The 21561-nt window shown below is 37.7% G+C and overlaps 1 protein-coding gene across 10 annotated transcripts in view; it reads right to left on the reverse strand.

Moving 5' to 3' along the window:
* Nucleotides 1–21561, reverse strand: part of CPLANE1 (ciliogenesis and planar polarity effector complex subunit 1) — a 139051-nt gene that overhangs the window by 43819 nt on the left and 73671 nt on the right. For 7 of the 10 annotated variants that reach the window (XR_009258178.1, XM_058717757.1, XM_058717747.1 and 4 more), the window contains exons 30-39: nt 21307–21386; nt 20140–20217; nt 14661–14853; nt 12987–13280; nt 11770–12540; nt 10167–10333; nt 8717–8849; nt 7781–7835; nt 3452–3556; nt 817–888 (exon numbers count right to left, since the gene is read on the reverse strand). Coding sequence is in view for 9 of the 10 variants with exons in the window: in XM_058717757.1 (XP_058573740.1) it covers nt 817–888; nt 3452–3556; nt 7781–7835; nt 8717–8849; nt 10167–10333; nt 11770–12540; nt 12987–13280; nt 14661–14853; nt 20140–20217; nt 21307–21386 (1948 nt within the window). In the remaining variant the exon portion in view is untranslated. The remainder of the gene's footprint in view (nt 1–816; nt 889–3451; nt 3557–7780; nt 7836–8716; nt 8850–10166; nt 10334–11769; nt 12541–12986; nt 13281–14660; nt 14854–20139; nt 20218–21306; nt 21387–21561) is intronic. The other 3 variants (XM_058717803.1, XM_058717766.1, XM_058717773.1) reach the window with 2 other exon arrangements.

Consider the following 21561-nt stretch of genomic DNA (forward strand, 5'->3'; position numbering starts at 1 on the left):
GATATATTAAGTCATGTTTTTTTTTTGAGACTTCAAGAAAATCAGTTTAGGAAATTAACCCATAACTAATTTGTTTTTTTATTCTCAACACTGTTTCTTATTATTTGTTTGTTTTAACAGCTTTATTGGGATATAATTCACATCCTTTAAAAGGGCACAATTCACAATTCAGTAGTTTCTAGTATATTCACAGAGGCCCTGGCTAAATTTTACCCCTTAAAATGTTTAACATTGAAATTTTACAAAAGTCACTAGCTTCTTTTCAAAAGTACAATAAAGAAGCCTGTAGGTTAACAAATGGTCTAACTCTGTGCCTTCTGTCGTAGGGCTCTAATTTTACTTCCTAGTGCCCCTGCAGCACAAGTAGGGGTGGGGCAAAGGGAGAGGGAGTGAGAAAATCTTAAGCAGACTCCCCACCTAGCACAGAGCCCGACCTGGGACTCATTCTCAGGATCATGAAATCATGACCTGAGCCGAAACCAAGAGTCAGACACTCAACCAACTGAGCCACCCAGGTGCCCCCTAGCATCTTATTTTTAACAGAACATTACTTTCAAAATTCCTATGTAAAATATAACTTCTCATTTTATTGAATACTAGAAACTTGGTGCCAAGGCTTGAATTTAAACCATATGACAACCAAAAACCTAGAAAAAAAGGAAAGTGAAAATACTTAAATTATCATTCTATCTCTATGGATTCAATTGATTGGTTTTATTCCTGTTTTTATGGATGGCGGTAACTCTTGTTTTGGCATCACAAAAACATAATCTTTAAGTAGCAATGCTATTAGCAGGAAAAAAGAAAAAATCACACCTGATATGGAAGAAATGATTTGTTCATTTTTACAACATTCATAAACAACTTCTTGAGAAGCAGCTTTTTTATCTTGTAGTCAACGAGGAGATTTGAAGTGAAAAGAAAAAAACCAGAAAAAAATTAACAAACAAAAATTAAATACATGAACGCAGATTTTTAGATATCATGTATTAAAGGTAGTAGACAGCTTACGAATTTAGTTTTTAAAAATTAACGATAATTTCAGATTTTATTATTATTTACCCTGGGCCTGATACCTGCATGATAAGAGACTTCTAGCAAACAGGTTGCCAGCTTTAGAAGACTACATAGCAACAAACTACCTTCAAGGCTTTCGCAAAGGCTTTAACTTTTAAGAATGTTTCCCAAGTGTGTATTCACCATTTGCATCAAAAAAACATCTTCTACATGCTCAACCTCATTCAGATAGAAAGAAAAACTAAATAGTAAGATGCATTTTCATGACCTGTCAGATGAGTAAAGATAAAAGAGCTAAATCAACATGATGACAAAAAAAAAAAAAAACACCTCTCATATATGAGAAGATACTCACTGAGGCATTATTTATAGGAGAAAAATACTAGAAACCACCTAATACATTCAACAATAAAGAATTAGTTAGGGGCATCTGGGTGGCTCAGTTGGTTAAGCATCCAACTTTGGCTCAGGTCATGATTTCTCAGTCTGTGAGTTGGAGCTCTGTGTCAGGCTCTATGCTGACAGCTCAGAGCCTGGAACCTGCTTCGGATTCTGTGTCTCCCTCTCTCTCTGCCCCTCCCCCACTCACAATCTCTGTCTCTGTCTCTCTCTCTCTCAAAAATAAATAAACATTAAAAAAAGTTTTAAAGAATTAGTTAAATATTTTATGACACAGCTGGAAGAAGGAATATGTTTACAAAGTACTTTTTCATGACATAAATGTTTGGCATAAGCAGACATCAAAGTGAAAAGCAAAGGATCCAAAATATAGGTAACTTCTGTTATCCAAATCTAATCCATTCTAAAAAAATTTGCATAGTCAAATACCAGGAAACTTTTTAAATGGGGGAGAAAAAGGTGTTCCAGCCTATCCAATACTGCCAAACATTAGTAAACACTTCTTAAACATTTAAATAACTATCCATCAAAGATTACTAAATATAAAGCATTTTGAACATCACTTCTTAACTAATGTTCATTTAATCCATTAGTTTGTGTGCAATATGCAATAATACTGACCATATCTGTATGCATGGGGGGACCATGCATGCAGGGGGGGGTCCAGAGGGGGACCATAGAATACAGATGCTATACTGCAAACATATAGTATATGCTATAATGTAAGTAAATATATAGTATAACACAAATAAATACTATAAGTATATGCTACAGTGCATATACTATATACATATATATATATATACATATATATATGTATACACTATGTATGTTTGAACTATAATGTAGATAAATACTGAGTAATATATTAAAGAGACTGAGTAGAGAGTGTCCAAAGGTATCTGGGTAAAAGACAAACACTGGGACCCACAAAGGGTTAAATTCTCAGGGAAGATAGTAATAATATTTGGAAGATGACAGTTCAGACACAGAGGGAGGACACCTGTACTATCTACTGTACCAAACTATGTAAAATGTGCAAAAGAAGACTGAAAGAAAAATCATCAAAATGTTACTTCTAAGTGGCATGATTACAGTTAATTTCATCCTCTACATAACTTGCTACATTATCCAAATATTCTATAATGATCATATATTATTTTGAAACCATATCAATAAATATTATTTTATAATAACTTAAATTAGAGATTTAAAAAAGCACTTGCAAGGTTCTGAACACAGTTAAGAGCAACTGTTTCCTACATATCATAGAAAAGAATTGCGACAGCACAAAGGTCGGAGCACTTACACTAATGAGGAAGTTTGTCAGGCAAAATTCCAAATAATAGGTCCTTCAACTTTTCTTTCCTCTGTTCTTGGACATAGTTACGTATGCCCTTTCCACAGCAAATCCAACCTAGTCCTCTTCCTGACTCAGCTTCACCAGCCACAGCCCCAGGTCTCTCAGTTTTAGGCACGAAATCCCAGTGAAGGCAATTAATAGCGTAGAGAACCCAAATTCAAAACATTGTGTCTACTGATTTAGGATGTAGTCCAAGGTATTTTGAACAAAAATTTCTATTGTGTATTAATTAAGTTACCATAAATTCAAGTGAAATTTTAAAGTTTAAAATTTGTCAGGGTGCCTGGGCAGCTCAGTTGGTTAAGCATCTGACTTCAGCTCAGGTCATGATCTCACAGTTTCATGAGCGGAGCCCTGCATTGGGCTCTGTGCTGACAGCTCAAAGCCTGGAGCCTGCTTCAGATTCTGTGCCCCTCTCTCGCTCTGCCCTTCCCCTGCTCATGCTCTGTCTCTGTCTCTCTCTCTCTCAAGAATAAACATTAAAATATTTTTTTTAAGTTTAAAATTTGTAAAGTATACACCAGGGTTGAAGACAAGAACCTGGGATGAGTAACTACTATCACATCACTTAAAATTCACTTTAAATCATTGTTTTGAAGAAAAAAATCTAGACATATGCACTGTTGCAAAAAATATATGAATTTTAAAAATTAAAGTAAAATAGTATTTTACCTGGGTCTGTATTTGTACTTGCATCCTGACATTCTACAGCTTTCTTTCTTACACAGGCCATGAAATGCAATCCAGCTGAAGTTTTAATATCATTTTGTAGCATTTCTTAAATATAACAAAACATTGAAAGCAATCATTGAGAAGCCAACATATCCAAAAGCAGAGAACCTAACTCAAAGGAGGTGAGGTATGAGGTGCCCAGATGTTATCAAAATTGACTTTTTAAAAAAAATTTAATGTTTATTTATTTTTGAGAGACAGAGCATGAGTGGGGAAGGAGGGGCAGAGAGAGACACACAGAATTCGAAGCAGGCTCCAGGCTCTGAGCTGTCACCACAGAGCCTAACGTGGGGCTCGAACTCATGAACTGAGAGATCATGACCTGAGCCAAAGTCTGAAGCATAACTGACTGAGCCACCGAGGCGCCCCTAATATGGACGTTTTGAATGAGGTGATGCCTACATTAACTCTCAAAGGCAGCTCAGTGAATTCAAAACCAAAACTGTGGAGGATTCTGTGTGTCTAGTCTAGAAACCTAGATGTTCTTCTGGCTGATGAGGATCTAGTAGAAAATGTTATGCAAGAAAATGATATGGTCAGATTGATGTTCTAGAAAAACCACCCCAGCCAGTGTGTGGACCGTAGATTGGAGTGGATAAAAGTGAAGACAATCAGATAGATGAAGGCACTGCAATAGTTCAAATAAGAACCTCTAGCAATGGTGAGGAGTGGGGGCCAGAGGACACATTTACAAATTACAAAGGAGGTAAAGGGGCACCTGGGTGGCTCAGTCAGTTAAGCATCCAACTCTTGACCACAGCTCAGGTCATGATCTCACAGTTTGTATATTTGAGCCCCAAATCGGGCTCTGTGCGGTCAGCTTGGGATTCTGTCTCCCTCTCTTTCTGCCCCTCCCCTGCTTGCTCTCTCTCTCTCTGTCTCTCTCTCAAAATAAATAAAAATAAACTTAAAAAGAAGGAAGTAAAATAGGGAAGACCTGCTCATTGACTAGTTGAGAAGGCAAGGGAAGACGGAATTCAGATAGCCAATGTTTTGGGGTTGAGTTGGTAGTGACACAAATGAAGATGGAGAATTAGGAGAACAAACCAGTTGGTGGCGAGGGATAACAAATTGAGACTGTACATGCTGCACTTGAGTTAATTTCCACCTAAGTGGAGAAGTTCAGCAGCAAGTAGAATCAAAATCCAAACTCTATTATGGGAGTTTGGGTTTAGATGTGGATTTTCCTGGGAGATCATCCAGGAAGACAAAGTAGAATAGGAGATTATCAGTGTGTCTGGGTGGCTCAGTCAGTTAAGCCACCGACTTCAGCTCAGGTCATATCTCATAGCCTGTAAGTTCGAGCCCCAGGTCAGGCTCTGTGCTGATAGCTCGGAGCCTGGAGTGTGCTTCAGATTCTGTGTCTCCCTCTTTCTCTGCCCCTCCCCTGCTCACACTCTGTCTCTCTCTGTCTCTCAAAAATAAACATTAAAAAAAAAAATTAAGAAAAAAAAAGAATAAGAGATTATCAATTATGGCACATGGTAGTATAATAAACATACATATAGGGGCACCTGGGTGGCTCAGTTGGTTAAGTGTCCTGACTCTTGATATCAGCTCAGGCCTTGATCTCAGGGTCATGAGTTCAAGCCCCACATTGGGCTCCGTGCTAGGTGCGGAGCCTACTTAATACACACACACACACACACACACACACACACACACACACAGTCTTCATCCTTGGTTCTAAGCATGAAGTTCCTTAAGTCTTTGGAATTTCGTGAGTAATAGGAGTGTCTGTCGTTATATCTGAGTTTATGCTAATGAAGTGACTCTTGTTAGGCCCCTAGATAGCTTCAGGATAGGTGCTGGTCACTAAAGGGCCGAAGCACATGATTAGAGGGTTAGAACTATAATCAACCCCACCGCACCCCTACCTCCGGGGAGGGGAGAGCAGCTGGAGATGTAGTTCAATCACCAATGGTTAACGATGTAATCAATCATGCCTTTACAATGAAACTTCAATAAAAATCCTGAAACAATGAGGCTAAGGGGGCTTCTGGATTGATGAGCAAGGGGATGTGCTGGAAGAGTGGTATATCCAGGGAGGATATGGAAGCTCTGTGCCTTCAGTCCCCATACCTTCCTTTATGCATCTCTTCCATTTGGCTATTCCTGAATTGTATCCTTTATAATAAAACTGTAATCCTTAAGTAAAGCATTTCTCTAAGTTCCTGAATCACTGTAGCAAATTAGTAAACTTGGAGGGTGAGTCATGGCAATACCTGAATTTGTAGTTGCCTGGACAAAAATGCAGGTGTATAGGGACCTGTTTGTAGCTGATAGCTTGAATTGGTCAGTCTTTTGGGACTGAGCCACTAATCTGTGACATCTGTGTTAACTCTGGGTTATTGTCAGACTTGATGTGAATTATAGGACACCAGCTGGTGTCAGAGAAGTAGAGAATTATTGTTGTTTGAAATACACACAACACACATCCATGGGAATACTATGCAGTCATTAAAAATGGCATTGTAGAGGGGAGCCTGGGTGGTTCGGTAGGTTAAGCATCTAACTCTTGATTTTGGCTCAGGTCGTGATCTCACAGATCGTGAGATCAAGCCCCATGTCGGTTTCTTTGTTGACAGCACGGAGCCTATTTGGATTCTCTCTCTCCTCTCTTTCTGCTCTTCCCCTGCTTGCGTGCGCTTACGCTCTCTCAAAATAAATAAACTTAAAATGACATTGTAGAATATCTAATATAAAAAACGTATATAAATAAAATGTATACATATGTATATATGTATATATGTATTTACAGATATATGTGAGTAAGGACATTCAAAAAATAAACCCTGGGGGAATATTAACACTGGCTATCTCTAAACAGAAAAATTATGAGACAGGCACCTGGGTGGCTCAGTCGGTTAAGTGTCTGACTTCAGCTCAGGTCATGATCTCAGTTTGTGGATTCAGGTCCCATATGGGGCTCTGTACTGACAGTGTGGAACCTGCTTGGGATCCTGTCTCTCTGTCTCTCCCCCTCTCTCTCTTTTTCTCTCTCTCAAAATAAATAAACTTTTTAAAAATGTATGGGAGATTTGGGGGGGGGGTAGATTTTAATGTTCTTCCTATTCCTATTTGTATTTTCTCAATTTTCTTCAGTGAACAAGTATTACCTTCACAAAGCCAAAAGAAGAAAGAAAGAAAGAAAGAAAGAAAGAAAGAAAGAAAGAAAGAAAGAAAGAAAGAAAGAAAGAAAGAAAGAAAGGAAAGAAAAGAAAAAAACCCAAACCACTGTTAAGAATGAAAAAGAAACTAGTTTTAAGACGAGTGGGAAAGAATGCTAAACGGATTAGCAAGCTAAGCAAGCAGGTCAGTTAAGAAAAAAAAAACTGCTTGGTTTAGGCACGCAGAGGCTTGATGCAGGGCAGTGATATCAACAAAGAGAGGGAGGACCACATCAAGGACTGAGTGAAGGAGTGGGACAACAAAGGTGAGGGGTAAACCAAGGGTGACTTTCAAGGTAAAAATCTTCACCAATCAAGTGAATGGTGACATCACTAATGGCAAGATGCCAGTTTAAAATTTGGACATGTTAAGTTTAAGGTGAAAGTAGAAAAGAAAGATGAGGGAGGGTAGATGTGTCTTGGAGTATCATTTGAGTGTAGCTGAAGTCCTGAGAGTGACCGTTTGTGTGTATGAAAATTACTAAGGAGAAAGCCCTGGGGAATACATGCATTTGGTGACAAGAAGTAAACTGACCAACTAAAGAAAGAAGAGAATTTACTATCTTCTAAACAAGTACTCTTTTCTGAACAGATTCCTTACTTTAATGTGCATGTATTTTCTATGATGAATTCGACGGGCATGTTCTTCCATAATTTCCTTTTAGGCCTTATATATTAGTATCTTATTTGAGATTCTAATTAATTGCACTGCTATACGGTAGAGATCAGGAAGTTTTTTCTGTAAAGGGCCAGATAATAAATATTTCGGCTTTGCATTCTATGTGGCTCCTCTTGCAACAAGTGAACCTTGCTGCAGTGCAAAATCTGTCACAATGTGTAAATAAATAGGCATGGCTGTGTTTCAATAAAACTTGATTTACAAAACAGGCATGGTCTGGATCTGGCCTGTGGGCCATAGTTTGTCAACCACTGCTCTACCGGATAACACATCAAAACACAACGCGCACACACACGTACACACACACACAATCTTGTCAAAGATAAACTGAAAATAATTGTCTCATTTTTATACACATAATTCTAGAAAGCTGATTTTAACTTTGAACTGAGATACTACATTAATCGTGCTTATACATACCAAAAGGAATGTCAAAATCATCCAAAGGCTGGGAACCACCATGTTCTTGTTGCTCCTAAATGAATACCCAAATGATCAATCTTGTAACTCAAATACATTCATTATTTGGGGGGCAGCGGGGGTGGGGGGAAGCAAACATTCAATAACTAAGAGAATTGTTGAATTTTTAGGTATAGATTTGAATCCTATCCTAGAAATATTTATTTACTCTATCCAAGTAACTCTACGAAGGAGTTCACAAAACTCACAAGTCCAACAATAAAAAAGAACATTACTAATTTAATGCAGTTACTAAACTGCAATGTTCTCTACTGCAGAGCAGTTTTAACACTCATATAGTAACCCACCGTATCAAAACTGCTCAGGAAGTCAACATTTTTACTAAGTGCATCCCCACATGCTCTTGAGGACTTAGTGAAGCGTGCTTTTAAAAAATCCTTATAAACAAAACTGTTCATGTTTATTTAATTTGTTGCAAAAATAAGTAAACAGTCATCAAAGTTAGAAGGAATGTTTGAAAAGATCTGACTTAAATATATAGGTTACATAACAAACCTATGTGTGGAAAATGCTGGAGGCATCTAAAAGAGATTAAACTGTATTAGGAGCAACCCAAAGAACATATATGGTATGCATTAAGAGATCACAGAAAAAAGCTAGGAGTGATTAAATATAAGAAAGTCACACCGGCAGATGCTCTACACTATAGTTTTTGATTTACCACCAACTTACTTTTCCCATTTGCAACTGTATGCCCACTGTTCCATGAAGGGATGCAGCAAGGTTTATGTATCTGCTTCACATCTTAAATGATGTAAAGATTCTCCTAGTCACAATCAGAAGCTTCGGCAATCAGAAGACTAGATAAGCCACAGAGACATTCCAAACTCTGTGTACATGCAAAGCAGGGAAGAAAGTATAGCAGTTTTTCTGTACCTTGGATTTCATAACTATTTCTGAATCATTATCATTAACAATGGAACTCTCTGGTTGGAAAGCCACACTTGGTTTTCTCCTTAGCTTCTCTGATATTTTTTCTTGCAGCTCTTTCTCAGCTCGTCGTCTTTGTCTGTTAAATAGCATAAAATATGTTTTTACTATTTTAGTAACATCAGTTTTTTACTTATATCATGCTATACAGGGAGACAGTTATCAAAATTATGTTAATAAATTATTTTCAATGGTATATAATTAAATTATCAGGATACTCTGCTAGAACACAAGCAAATATAAGCAAATGTCAGGGACACACGAAAGCTGTTTCTAGTTCCTCAACTACTGAACTTTTTCTGGAATCTCAGGTCAGAGTCATACCTTTTAGGTAATTTTCAAACTCTCTTTTCTGCAGACTCTAAGCTGACCTCAGAAGCCCTATGGGATACCTCCACTGACCCTTTTGAAGAAGTTAAGCACACTTAAGTGACCTTGAAATCCCAGCAAGGAGGAAAGAAGGCCCAAAAAAGTCAAGAAGAAGACTTACTTTGAAGAGGGAATACCTGAAAAAGATAGAAGGAAGGAACTATTTCTGGAAAAAGGGCACTGGTATCAGATTTTAGGGTCTGATAAATGTGAAATTTTAAAAATATTTTCTGGACTCAGTAATAACCTACCAGTCAATACATTTTTGAATACCCATTATGAATAAAACATTATAAATGTTCTTTATTAGAAGTCACAGCCTTGCTTTTTTACATGCATGTTTCTTAGTGTCCTGAAACAAGTCACATCACTTACCCCCCTGCTCCTTACGTAAGAATCTGGAGGATATGGTAAGATGAATAACAATATTACTTCAGTGTATTAGATAGTACATGGAATATTGCATGAGACGCCAAATGTTTATCCTACAAAATAAAACTACTCATGTTACAGAAAAATGTAAAAGAATCTTCTCGCCTCAGAAATCCAGTAAGGGGGCGCCTGGGTGGCTCAGTCAGTTAAGCCTCCAACTTCAGCTCAGGTCATGATCTCGTGGTTTGTGAGTTCGAGCTCCGTGTCGGGCTCTGTGCTGACAGTTCAGAGCCTGGAGCCTGCTTCAGATTCTGTGTCTCCCTCTCCCTCTGCCCCTCCCCTGCTCACACTCTGACTCTATCTTTCAATAATAAATAAACGTTAAAAACATTAAAAAAAAAAAAAAAGAAATCCAGTAAGGAATTCCTTAATAAAATGGAAAAAATAACAGTATTTATCTGTCACAAGATAGGAATTTTCCTCATCACAAGACGTGTTCAAATGCATGACACTTGATATGAAAATAGAATATTCAATTGTGTACAGGCTGGGAGGTTGAACCAGATAACTTTCACTTTTCTAACTATATTTTTTCAACTAATAATAAATTTGCAGATAAGTGATAGTCTCAAATAAAATTCCACTTAAAACTTGCCTTTTTTTACTGTCCTTTCCTTGTCTCACTTCAGATGGTTCTATTTTGACCTTTAGAAGCCGAAGGTGTCCAAAATCGCCTTGTTCAAATAAATTAGGTGCTAGTTTCTCTTGGCTTTGTTTGAATGCAATGAGGTTCTCAAGGGGAATAAGTTGTGGGGTTTTGTACTATAAGAAATAAAGCATAATAATTTAAAGTTATAAACCTCAATTATGTAATACATTAAAAATTTTTGAGAAAAACCTTTGTTTAAATTAAAATGTGAGAGACAGAACATGTCAAAGATAACAAATTGCTTTGGACTTGTAAAATGAGTAACTAGAGCTTAAAGAATAAATAAGTTTAGAGTGCTAGAAATTCCAGCTGGGTCCTCCTACTTCAGAAGCTAAGCTGGAAGTCCTCACCTTCTTAATTTCTATTCTATGTTAAAAATCTTATAAATAAAATCCATAATGTCTATCATTTGACTTAAAATTCTTTGGAACAGGGAGGATACAGACAAGTAGAGGTTATGGATGGGATAGATTAACAGTGTGTTGACAAATATTGATGTCAGATGATAGAACTTGGTTCATTATACTGTTCTAATAAAAAAAATTTCTTTAAATCCCCCTCAAAATGTCTACTTTTCTGTACCTTTAATCCTTTTTGTTCATAATATGTTCAGAAAAACAGGCGGCATGATAAGTACTTCTAAAGAGTGACCATTTCTTTTCCCAGTACTATCTTCAAATCTTAAAATTAAAAGTGTACCAGAGAATTTCAATTACCTTCCTAAGACAGTACTACTGACTTAAAAAATTAGAGTGTAAACAATTTGAATTTCATAAACTAAAGCTTACAACTTTAAAGGGGATTTTGTGGATTTATAAACATTCAACCTCTTAACTACTTTAAAAATACACCATTATGTACAACTACTTACAGACCTGGGTCTATTTAACAATTTTAAACTGTAACAGATTTGAAGGCAATCATATCACAATTACTAGGAATGTTAAATAATATATGTGTGCACACTTGTACGTGTGCTCTCCCTTTCTCTAGACACACACACACACACACACACCTTTACCCATATGAACAAGAATACCGATCATTTTATTTTACTTATTTCTTGTCTGAGCAGAAGAAATACCTATGAAAAAGTCTGACAAATTCTAGTATTGGTATACAAGACAGATCCAAAAGCTTTAAAATACCTAATTACCATTTTAAACTGGATTTTTATGTTATTTCCAATAACAGAAGCATTAGTTTTATTTAAAAATTTTTAGAAGCATTATTTTTAAAAAAGAAATGTGGAAAGCCATAAGAGACTCTTCAATACAGAGAACAAACTGAGGTGTTGGGTGGGGGGATGGGCTAAATGGACAAGGGGCATTAAGGACACTTGTTGGGATGAGCACTGGGTGTCACATGTAAGTGATGAATCACTAAATTCTACTCCTGAAATCATTACTACACTATATGTTAACTTGGATTTAAATAAAATTTAAAAATTAAAAAAAAAAAAAAAAGGAATTTAGTGTAATTGCACGTATAGGATTTATGGTATGAAAAATGCAGGACTGCTTTTGCATAACTCTGCCACAATCATTACCGTATTTTCCGGGGATAGGCATGAATGAAGTAATGAAAGCCTTGGGTATTTTCTTTCTTCTGCTACAGTTCTCATAGGTATTGAGGGAATTGCTACTGATGCTGTTGAGGCAGAGGAAAATATATAAGGAGGCTTAAGTTGCAGGTGCAATAATGGAAGTCCGAAAGAATTCTGAGGCCATATTTCAAGGGACCCTGGCTTAACATCAAGTAGTTTTTCTGGTTTTATAAACACTGAAGAGTCCTGTTGAGATGTCAAATTTTCATGTCCAACACACTGATCCACGTTCACACGCTTAGGGATTTCTGTAATTACAGATTCTGCCCATTTCTTCTGCTCCATTACTTTTTTTGTGGCTTCAGTATTATACTGGCTCAAATTCAGATGGGGCACTGAAGTCATGTGCATTGCTTTCTGTAGCAATGGAGGCTGGAAGGAATCAGATAATCCCCAAGCCTCTCTGGGCTGTGGCGGGGGCCTGAAGGGAACTTGTGGGGCTCTTCCTGTATGGAAGGAAAGGGGCTTAAATTCATGCTTAGGCTGAAACTGAAGCAAAGGAAAACCATCACCAGGCCTGAAGGTTTTTGCAGCTGGGATTAGTCTAGGTGTCTTCAGAATGGCAGAAGATGGGGACAAAAGGTAGAGGGCAGTACTTCCAGCAGGAGCTGAAGACAGTGCAGGAGTTGGTAAGCTTTGAGATGCTGGAGTTAATCCTGTATTCTGAGGTGGGCCTTCTGACTCACATAAAGGAATACTCCCATGTGGTATATTCTAGAAGAGAAAAAAAGCTATTATGTAAGTTTAGAATATATTACAAACGTCTTATTTTGTTAATGATGTTCAATGTGTTTTGAAGGGGGTGGAATGTAATAAGTGCTAAAAAGTTATTTGCTCAGGGGTGCCTGGGTGGCTTGTTGGTTAAGCGTCCGACTTCGGCTCAGGTCATGATCTCACGGTCCGTGAGTTCGAGCCCCGCGTCGGGCTCTGTGCTGACAGCTCAGAGCCTGGAGCCTGTTTCAGATTCTGTGTCTCCCTCTCTCTCTGACCCTCCCCTGTTCATGCTCTGTCTCTCTCTGTCTCAAAAATAAATAAACGCTAAAAAAATTAAAAAAAAAAAAAATAATAAAATAAAAAATAAAAAGTTATTTGCTCAAATCACAAAAAGCCAACAACTGAACTACTAGAACCATTTTTAATGACATTTTTAAATGTATTACCTGCACATTTCCATTACTATTTTGATCGTCCTGCACAATTCCTTTATGGCAGTGTGGACTCTTCTCACCAGGCTCTCTGGTATACTCTCCCATGGACTGTGGCTTAATAAAAGATTTCTCCTTAAAATTTCTACTGGTGTCATCAACATCACTACTCCCTCTTGTGGGGTTTGATACTTGGCTTCCCACCAAACGAACAGGCTGAGACTGCTGTAGAAGTTGATGTGTATCTGGGAGGTTGGCAAAGGATGATCCTACTATTTGCATTAGGCTCATGAAGTTGATCTGTTGCAGCTAGAATAAAATTTAAACATTTTAAAATATAATGAAAAGAATCTAAAGAATCAACAACAATCATCTGAGTATTTCACAACAGTCATACTTTTAGTGTTTGTTTGTTTGTTTGTTTGTTTGTTTTTGAGAGATAGAATCAGAGCATGAGCAGGAGAGGGGCAGGAAAAGATGGAGACACAGAATCTAAAGCAGGCTCCAGGCTCTGAGCTGTCAGCACAGAGTATGACATGGGGCTCAAACTCACAGAGCTGGGAGATCATGACCTGAGCCAAAGTCGGCTAAGCCGGCTGAGCCACACCCAAGCACTCCCACAACAGTCATACTTTTGTCTTACTATCTGTCAGACCCAAGAATGCTGAGCAGGAAGCTAAGCTGGGAGAGATTCTTTTTAAAGGAAGAAAAGAATAGCTCCCCGCTTTCAAGAAGCTGTCAACTGGAAATATAAAATCATAATGAGACTTGGGACTATCTATAAAGCAGTTTACATAAACATCCCGGGGACCATAAAGTAGTGATCTGATGGGATGAAATGAGGATAATTAAAGAAGTCCTAAAATGAGTGTGTTGTGACCAGGTTTTCAGTAGGAAAAAAAAGCAAAGATTAGCAAACAGGTGAAGAATGAAGAATTCCATAGAAAGGCTGACTACGTGAGAGGCAAAGGCATGCACCAGTGGTTGATAAACTCTGCTGCACATTAGAATCACCTGAGAAGCATTTAAAAATCCCCACGGCCACGCCACACCACACAGCAATGAAATCAGATTATCTGGGGATTAGTATTTTTTAAGATGACAAGGTGATTTCAGGATGCAGAAAAGCCTAGGAACCACTAGCACAAACACTGGCTTAAATGGCAAGGGAAATTAATAGCAGCTATAATGAGGACAGGTGAGTGTGTTAGTTCTCAAACTTTAGCATGATTCAGAATCACCTAGGGGACTTAAAGCACTCTTTGCTGAGCCCCATCCCAGAGCTTCTGATTTCAACAGGACTGGAATGGGGGCCTGAGAATTTGTATTTCTAACATCTAAGTGATGCTGATGCTCCTGATCCAGGGACCACACTCTGGGAACCACTGGACCCGTGAGAGTATGATGGGAAAAGAGGGAAGGTAAAAACTGGCTGTGGGTCCTTCAAGCCCAATAGAAGAATTTGTACTTAATGAAACACACCAGTAGGGAAACACCACAGGTTAAAAAAATACAGGTTCCCTCCAATTATTAAAAAATAATACAGGAGCACTGAGTGCCCAAGCAGAGAAACCCTGCAACTTAATTTCAACTTGTCCGTTTCTAGTTTCTAACAGTTTGTTCATATTTCAAACCCTTACATATGTATCACACATGTCGATTTACTTATTTATATGGATATGTACTTACCTGAACTAATTTAAACATTTCATCTTGGAGCATCTGCCTCACAGAATCTGAAGAATCTGGTAATTGAGCCCTGGGTTCATTTCTCTGGGTCTGCTGTGGTGTTGGCATAGGTGTTTGTGAAGACACACTGACTCCATTTGATATGAAAGGTGGAACTGAGGAAGACGGATCTTTAAATGCAGAGATCTGGCCACTGTGTGGAAGCGTGTAAATAAAAAACACAATCAAGAAAAAAAACAAATTAGTTGTCTACAATCTGAATATTTTGATCACCTTTTCTTTCTACTTTAAGGCTTTCTGGAAGTTTTCAGGAAATTTAAACCCTAACACCTATCACTGTGTACTCTTCAGCCACCAGACACATTTGTCATCAGCACAGTGACTCGTATGAATGCCGTTTTATTAAGGGAGATATAATGTCTAGTCAGCCATGGTCCCTTCCCTATGGTGTTACAATCCAGGAAAGTTCACACATTTATTAGTTTCCTGGTCCCTGCATGCATCTGAGTTGGAGACCTGTGCAATTATTCTGATTAGCTATACCAGAAATATTTTGTGTCACTAAATTTAATGATCCAGAATGGAATTAAAACTAGAGAAAATATGGGTTACAAAAATTGCTTAATTCTAAGATGAGTAGAGCAAACTCCTCTTTATCATCATTAAATGTGAAACGACAGTATTATAAACACTTCATTTCCAAACAAATCCCAAAGTTTATAATTAAATGCTAACAAAAAAATGCTTACTTAGGAATAAAAGTTAAAGATCAAAATAAATTTTTGGTTTTTTTAAATAAAATATGTGGGGATGATTCCTTAAATACAGCAGGTACTCAAATGTTTTCTAAGGAAATTGATTTCATAAACTAAGGGAGCAGGCCTATTATATCCAAATAAATTGACCATGTCTCTAAAAAGAAAAGAACATATTAAGTTGCATTTAGATTATTTGGGTGCACATTCATTCCCTTTCAGCAATAATATTTGTCTTTTATCAAACATAATACTAATAAGCTCAATAACAAAACTTTACTTGGAAAATTCATGAAAAACAGGCATTACGACTGACTTGCTTTTTTTAAGACAACTTTACTGGCCTTTGTTTCCAAAAAGTAGCAAAGAGATAAATTCTAGTAACAGCGAAGTTTTCTAAAGTAAGGCTATGCTATGTTACCCCATTCAGCAAGATTTCTAAGCACTAAAAACATACTGCAGTCTCTGTAAAAGAAGTTTAAAAGACAGAACTGGATGAATCTGTTCTATGAGAGAATTAAAAGCATTTCATACACTATTAGAAATCTGTTAGAGGATGAACATAGGCAACTTTAAGTAATGTATCCACTACAGTTAACCTTTCAACAAGGGGGTAGGAGCAACAACCCCTGTGCAGTTGAAAATCCACATATAACTTGACTCCTTAGAAACATAACTACTAATAGCCTACTACTGTTGACCAGAAACCCTGCCAATTACATAAATGGTCAATTAACACATACTTTGTATGTTATATGTATTGCATACTATATTCTTAAAATAAAGTAAGCCAGAGAAAAGACAATGTTATTAAGAAAATCATAATTCTTGGTGCAATTGTGAATTGGATCAGTTTCTTTGTCTTTCTGTTGCTTCATTATTAGTGTTTAAGAATGCAACTGATTTGGGGCGCCTGGGTGGCGCAGTCGTTTAAGCGTCCGACTTCAGCCAGGTCACGATCTCACGGTCTGTGAGTTCAAGCCCCGCGTCAGGCTCTGGGCTGATGACTCGGAGCCTGGAGCCTGTTTCCGATTCTGTGTCTCCCTCTCTCTCTGCCCCTCCCCTGTTCTGTCTCTCTCTGTCCCAAAAATAAATTTAAAAAGTTGAAAAAAAAATTTAAAAAAAAAAAAAAAGAATGCAACTGATTTCTGTACATTAACGTTGTATCCTGCAACTTTGCTCAATTCGTGTATCAGTTCTAGCAGACTTTTGGTGGAGTCTATCGGGTTTTCCATGTATAGTATCATCTCATCTGCAAAAAGTGAAAGCTTAACTTCATCTTTGCCAATTTTGATGCCTTTGATTTCCTTTTGTTGTCTGATTGCTGATGCTAGAACCTCCAACACTATGTTAAACAACAGCGGTGAGAGTGGACATCCCTGTCGTGTTCCTGATCTCAGGGAGAAAGCTCTCAGTTTTTCCCCATTGAGGATGGTATTAGCTGTGGGCTTTTCATAAATGGCTTTTATGATGTTTAAGTATGTTCCTTCTATCCCGACTTTCTCGAGTGTTTTTATTAAGAAAGGATGCTGAATTTTGTCAAATGCTTTTTCTGCATCGATTGACAGGATCATATGGTTCTTATCTTTTCTTTTATTAATGTGATGTATCACATTGACTGATTTGTGAATGTGGAACCAGCCCTGCAGCCCAGGAATGAGTCCCACTTGACCATGGTGAATAATTCTTTTTATATGCTGTCGAATTAGATTTGCTAGTATTGTATTGAGAATTTTTGCATCCATCTTCAACAGGGATATTGGCCTGTAGTTCTCTTTTTTTGCTGGGTCTCTGTCTGATTTAGGAATCAAAGTAATGCTGACTTCATAGAATGAGTCTGGAAGTTTTCCTTCCCTTTCTATTTTTTGGAGCAGCTTGAGAAGGATACGTATTATCTCTTCTTTCAATGTCTGGTAGAATTCCCCAGGGAAGCCATCTGGTCCTGGACTCTTATCTGTTGGGAGATTTTTGATAACTGATTCAATTTCTTCACTGATTATGGGTCTGCCCAAGATGTAAAAGATCTGTATGCTGAAAACTATACAAAGCTTATGAAGGAAATTGAAGAAGATACAAAGAAATGGAAAAACATTCTGTGTTCATGGATTGGAAGAATATTGTTAAAATGTCAATACTACCCAAAGCTATCTACACACTCAATGCAATCTCAATCAAAATTGCACCAGCATTCTTCTCAAAGCTAGAACAAGCAATCCTAAAATTTGTATGGAACCACAAAAGACCCCAAATAGCCAAAGCAGGAGGCATCACAATCCCAGACTTTAGCCTCTACTACAAAGCTGTAATCATCAAGACAGCATGGTATTGGCACAAAAACAGACACATAGACCAAGGGAATAGAATAGAGACTCCAGAATTGGACCCACAAGTATGGCCAACTAATCTTTGACAAAGCAGGAAAGAATATCCAATGGAAAAAAGACCGTCTCTGGGCTGATGGCTCGGAGCCTGGAGCCTGTTTCCGATTCTGTGTCTCCCTCTCTCTTTGACCCTCCCCCGTTCATGCTCTGTCTCTCTCTGTCCCAAAAATAAAAATAAATAAAAAAAAAAAAAAGTTGAAAAAAAAAAAAAAACAAAGAAAAAGGGGCGCCTGGGTGGCGCAGTCGGTTAAGCTTCCGACTTCAGCCAGGTCACGATCTCGCAGTCCGTGAGTTCGAGCCCCGCGTCAGGCTCTGGGCTGATGGCTCGGAGCCTGGAGCCTGTTTCCGATTCTGTGTCTCCCTCTCTCTTTGACCCTCCCCCGTTCATGCTCTGTCTCTCTCTGTCCCAAAAAAAAAAAAAAAAAAAAAAAAAAAAGTTGGAAAAAAAAAAAAGAAAAAAGACCGTCTCTTTGACAAATGGTGCTGGGAGAACTGGACAGCAACATGCAGAAGAATGAAACTGGGCCACTTTCTTACACCATTCATAAAAATAAACTCAAAATGGATGAAAGACCTAAATGTAAGACAGGAAGCCATCAAATCCTTGAGGAGAAAGCAGGCAAAAACCTCTTTGACCTTGGCCGCAGCAACTTCTTACCCAACACATCTCCAGAGGCAAGGGAATTAAAAGCAAAAATGAATTATTGGGACCTCATGAAGATAAAAAGCTTCTGCACTTCAAAGGAAACAATCAACAAAACTAAAAGGCAACCGATGGAATGGGAAAAGATATTTGCAAATGACATATCGGATAAAGGGCTAGTATCCAAAATCTATAAAGAACTCACCAAACTCCATACCCGAAAAACAAACAATCCAGTGAAGAAATGGGCAGAAAACATGAATAGACACTTCTCTAAAGAAGACATCCAGATGGCCAACAGGCACATGAGAAGATGCTCAATGTCACTCCTCATCAGGGAAATACAAATCAAAACCACACTGAGATAATCGCCTCACGCCAGTCAGAGTGGCTAAAATGAACAAACCAGGAAACTATAGATGCTGGAGAGGATGTGGAGAAACAGGAACTCTCTTGCACTGCTGGTGGGAATGCAAACTGGTGCAACCGCTGTAGAAAACAGTATGGAGGTTCCTCAAAAAATTAAAAATAGACCTACCCTACGACCCAGCAATTGCACTGCTAGGAATTTACCCAAGGGACACAGGAGTGTTGATGCATAGGGGCACTCGTACCCCAATGTTTATAACAGCACTTTCAACAATAGCCAAATTATAGAAAGAGCCTAAATGTCCATCAACTGATGAATGGATAAAGAAATTGTGGTTTATATACACAATGGAATACTACTTGGCAATGAGAACGAATGAAATATGGCCTTTTGTATCAACGTGGATGGAACTGGAGAGTGTTATGCTAAGTGAAATAAGTCATACAGAGAAAGACAGATACTGCATGTTTTCACTCTTATGTGGATCCTGAGAAACTTAATAGAAGACCATGGGGGAGGGGAAGGAAAAAACTTAAGTTAGAGAGGGAGAGTGGGAGAGAGCCAAACCATAAGAGACTCTTAAAAACTGAAAATAAACTGAGGATTGATGGGGGGTGGGAGGGTGGGTGATGGGCATTGAGGAGGGCACCTGTTGGGATGAGCACTGGGTGTTGTATGGAAACCAATTTGACAATAAATTTCATATTAAAAAAATCATAAGAAAAATAAATTTATAGTACTGTACTATATTCATCAAAAAAATTTTGCATGTAATGGGACTTGAGTGACTCAAACCCATATTGTCCAAGGGTTAATTGTACCTTTTTTTCCAGAAAAGATTGTCCTAGAATAGTTCTTGTATATCTTTGAAACACAACTGTTAGAGGAAAATCTTTTTTTTTTTTAATTTTTTTTAAACGTTTATTTATTATTGAAAGGCAGAGAGAGACAGAGCATGAGCAGGGGAGGGGCAGAGGGAGAGGGAGACACAGAATCTGAATCAGGCTCCAGTCTCTGAGCTGTCAGCACAGAGCCCAACGCGGGGCTCGAACTCACAAACCACGAGATCATGACCTGAGCCGAAATCACGCTTAACCGACTGAGCCACCCAGGCGCCTCTAGAGGAAAATCTTTCAATAATAAACTTAAAGGTGTCAGAAATGTGTACCTACATTCCTCTTTCAATGCTTCGCGTTGCTTTCATTTTACTGTTTTTAGTCAAAACATTTAGTAATTATTTCAAAATAGCACAGTAGGCATTGTTTCATTCTCTTATCTATTTGTAAAACATGATTATATCAAAAGGGTATAAGTATACAGAAATTCTTACCTAGAAATTTCTGAACTTGTATCTACACAAAATGAATACGTAGCGGTGTGTTCAGGGTTTGAAAAGGTTTCGATCATACTATAATTAAAGATTAGTAATTGATTAGGAAGATATTCTTCACATTTTCTAAGGTACAGGTGATCTAATGCTCAGCCATCTAAGAGTCTAAATATTCTCTAACTCTCTATAATGCTTAGCTCATAATTACAGTCTGTTTACATTTGTCTCCATAGCAATAAGTAACAGATTCAAATAAAAAGCAAAGAATATGTCAGGATGGCTGAACATATAATTTGAACACTGTTGACTGCCCAGGAGAAATAGAAGAGTCTGAAATGAGGCAAAATGAGGTTAGCTGGGACCTCAAATTCTACCTCTGGCAGAGGCAGACATTTTGCTCAGAAACACTCCTAAGCCCCTAATACATTTGGAAACTGTAAAGACTAGTTTTTTATTAGTAGAAATATCTATATTACTTGTAAAGGCACATCACATTTAATATATCTTTTTGGCTAACTGTCCACAGAAATGAACAAAATTTGAATATTGAGAAGAGAAAGAAAATCTAATCATGTTGCCTCTCTTACCCAAGGTAGTTCTAAAATTCTAAAACTTCAAAAATTCTAAAAATTAAGAAATGCTCCACCTGCAACAGGCAAAAATTGCTTTTAGCTCTCCTTGAAGCAATTATATGCTAGCCAGCAGAATAGCCCTATAGCGTGAGGTAATCATACCACAACAGTAAACAATTATACACACATATTGCTTCATAATGGTTCTTCATTTGATCCAACAAAAATGGAACCAGTATGACAAAGCGTTTCCCTAATTAGCAGCTGAACAAACTCTGGTCTATTTACAGCTATATTTTACTTTGATAAAGCTAATCGTGATGGGAGAACAAAAGCTACTTTAGATATCATTTATTTCATTCTACCAAGATTTAGAAGTCTGTAACATCTACTAAAGATCAGAATTTACCATTGCTATAAATTGAAGTTAAATTTCACTAGGAACACAATATCACCATAAAATATATATTGCAAATTAGGAGAAAAATAACCTCTTCATGAAATGAATCCCAGATGAATCCTTAAGAGCAATGAGCCTCTTTTACTGAGGTAAACAAGACAGTAATAATCACTTCCTTACTTTCTTCCCCCTTACCCTTTCTGTCCGGTTGATTTTCTCTCCATACATGTCTCCAATGGTTCTTCCCTTGGACACTGAACCTCTCCTGTGGAATGCTGTTAAAATTAATAATACCCAAAAAAAAGGGGTCAAATAAATAGGTATTACTCTCTTAGGTGTCTGGAGTTTCACATTAACCACTTGGCCTGGAGTAACAACAGTCTAAAAGCAAGCGAGAAATCACACATTAAAATGAACTGCCAATGCTGCTCTGATCAGATTTTTAACCAT

The sequence above is a fragment of the Neofelis nebulosa genome, chromosome 1 (genome assembly GCF_028018385.1).
Source record: "Neofelis nebulosa isolate mNeoNeb1 chromosome 1, mNeoNeb1.pri, whole genome shotgun sequence".
Classification (NCBI taxonomy): Eukaryota; Metazoa; Chordata; class Mammalia; order Carnivora; family Felidae; genus Neofelis; species Neofelis nebulosa.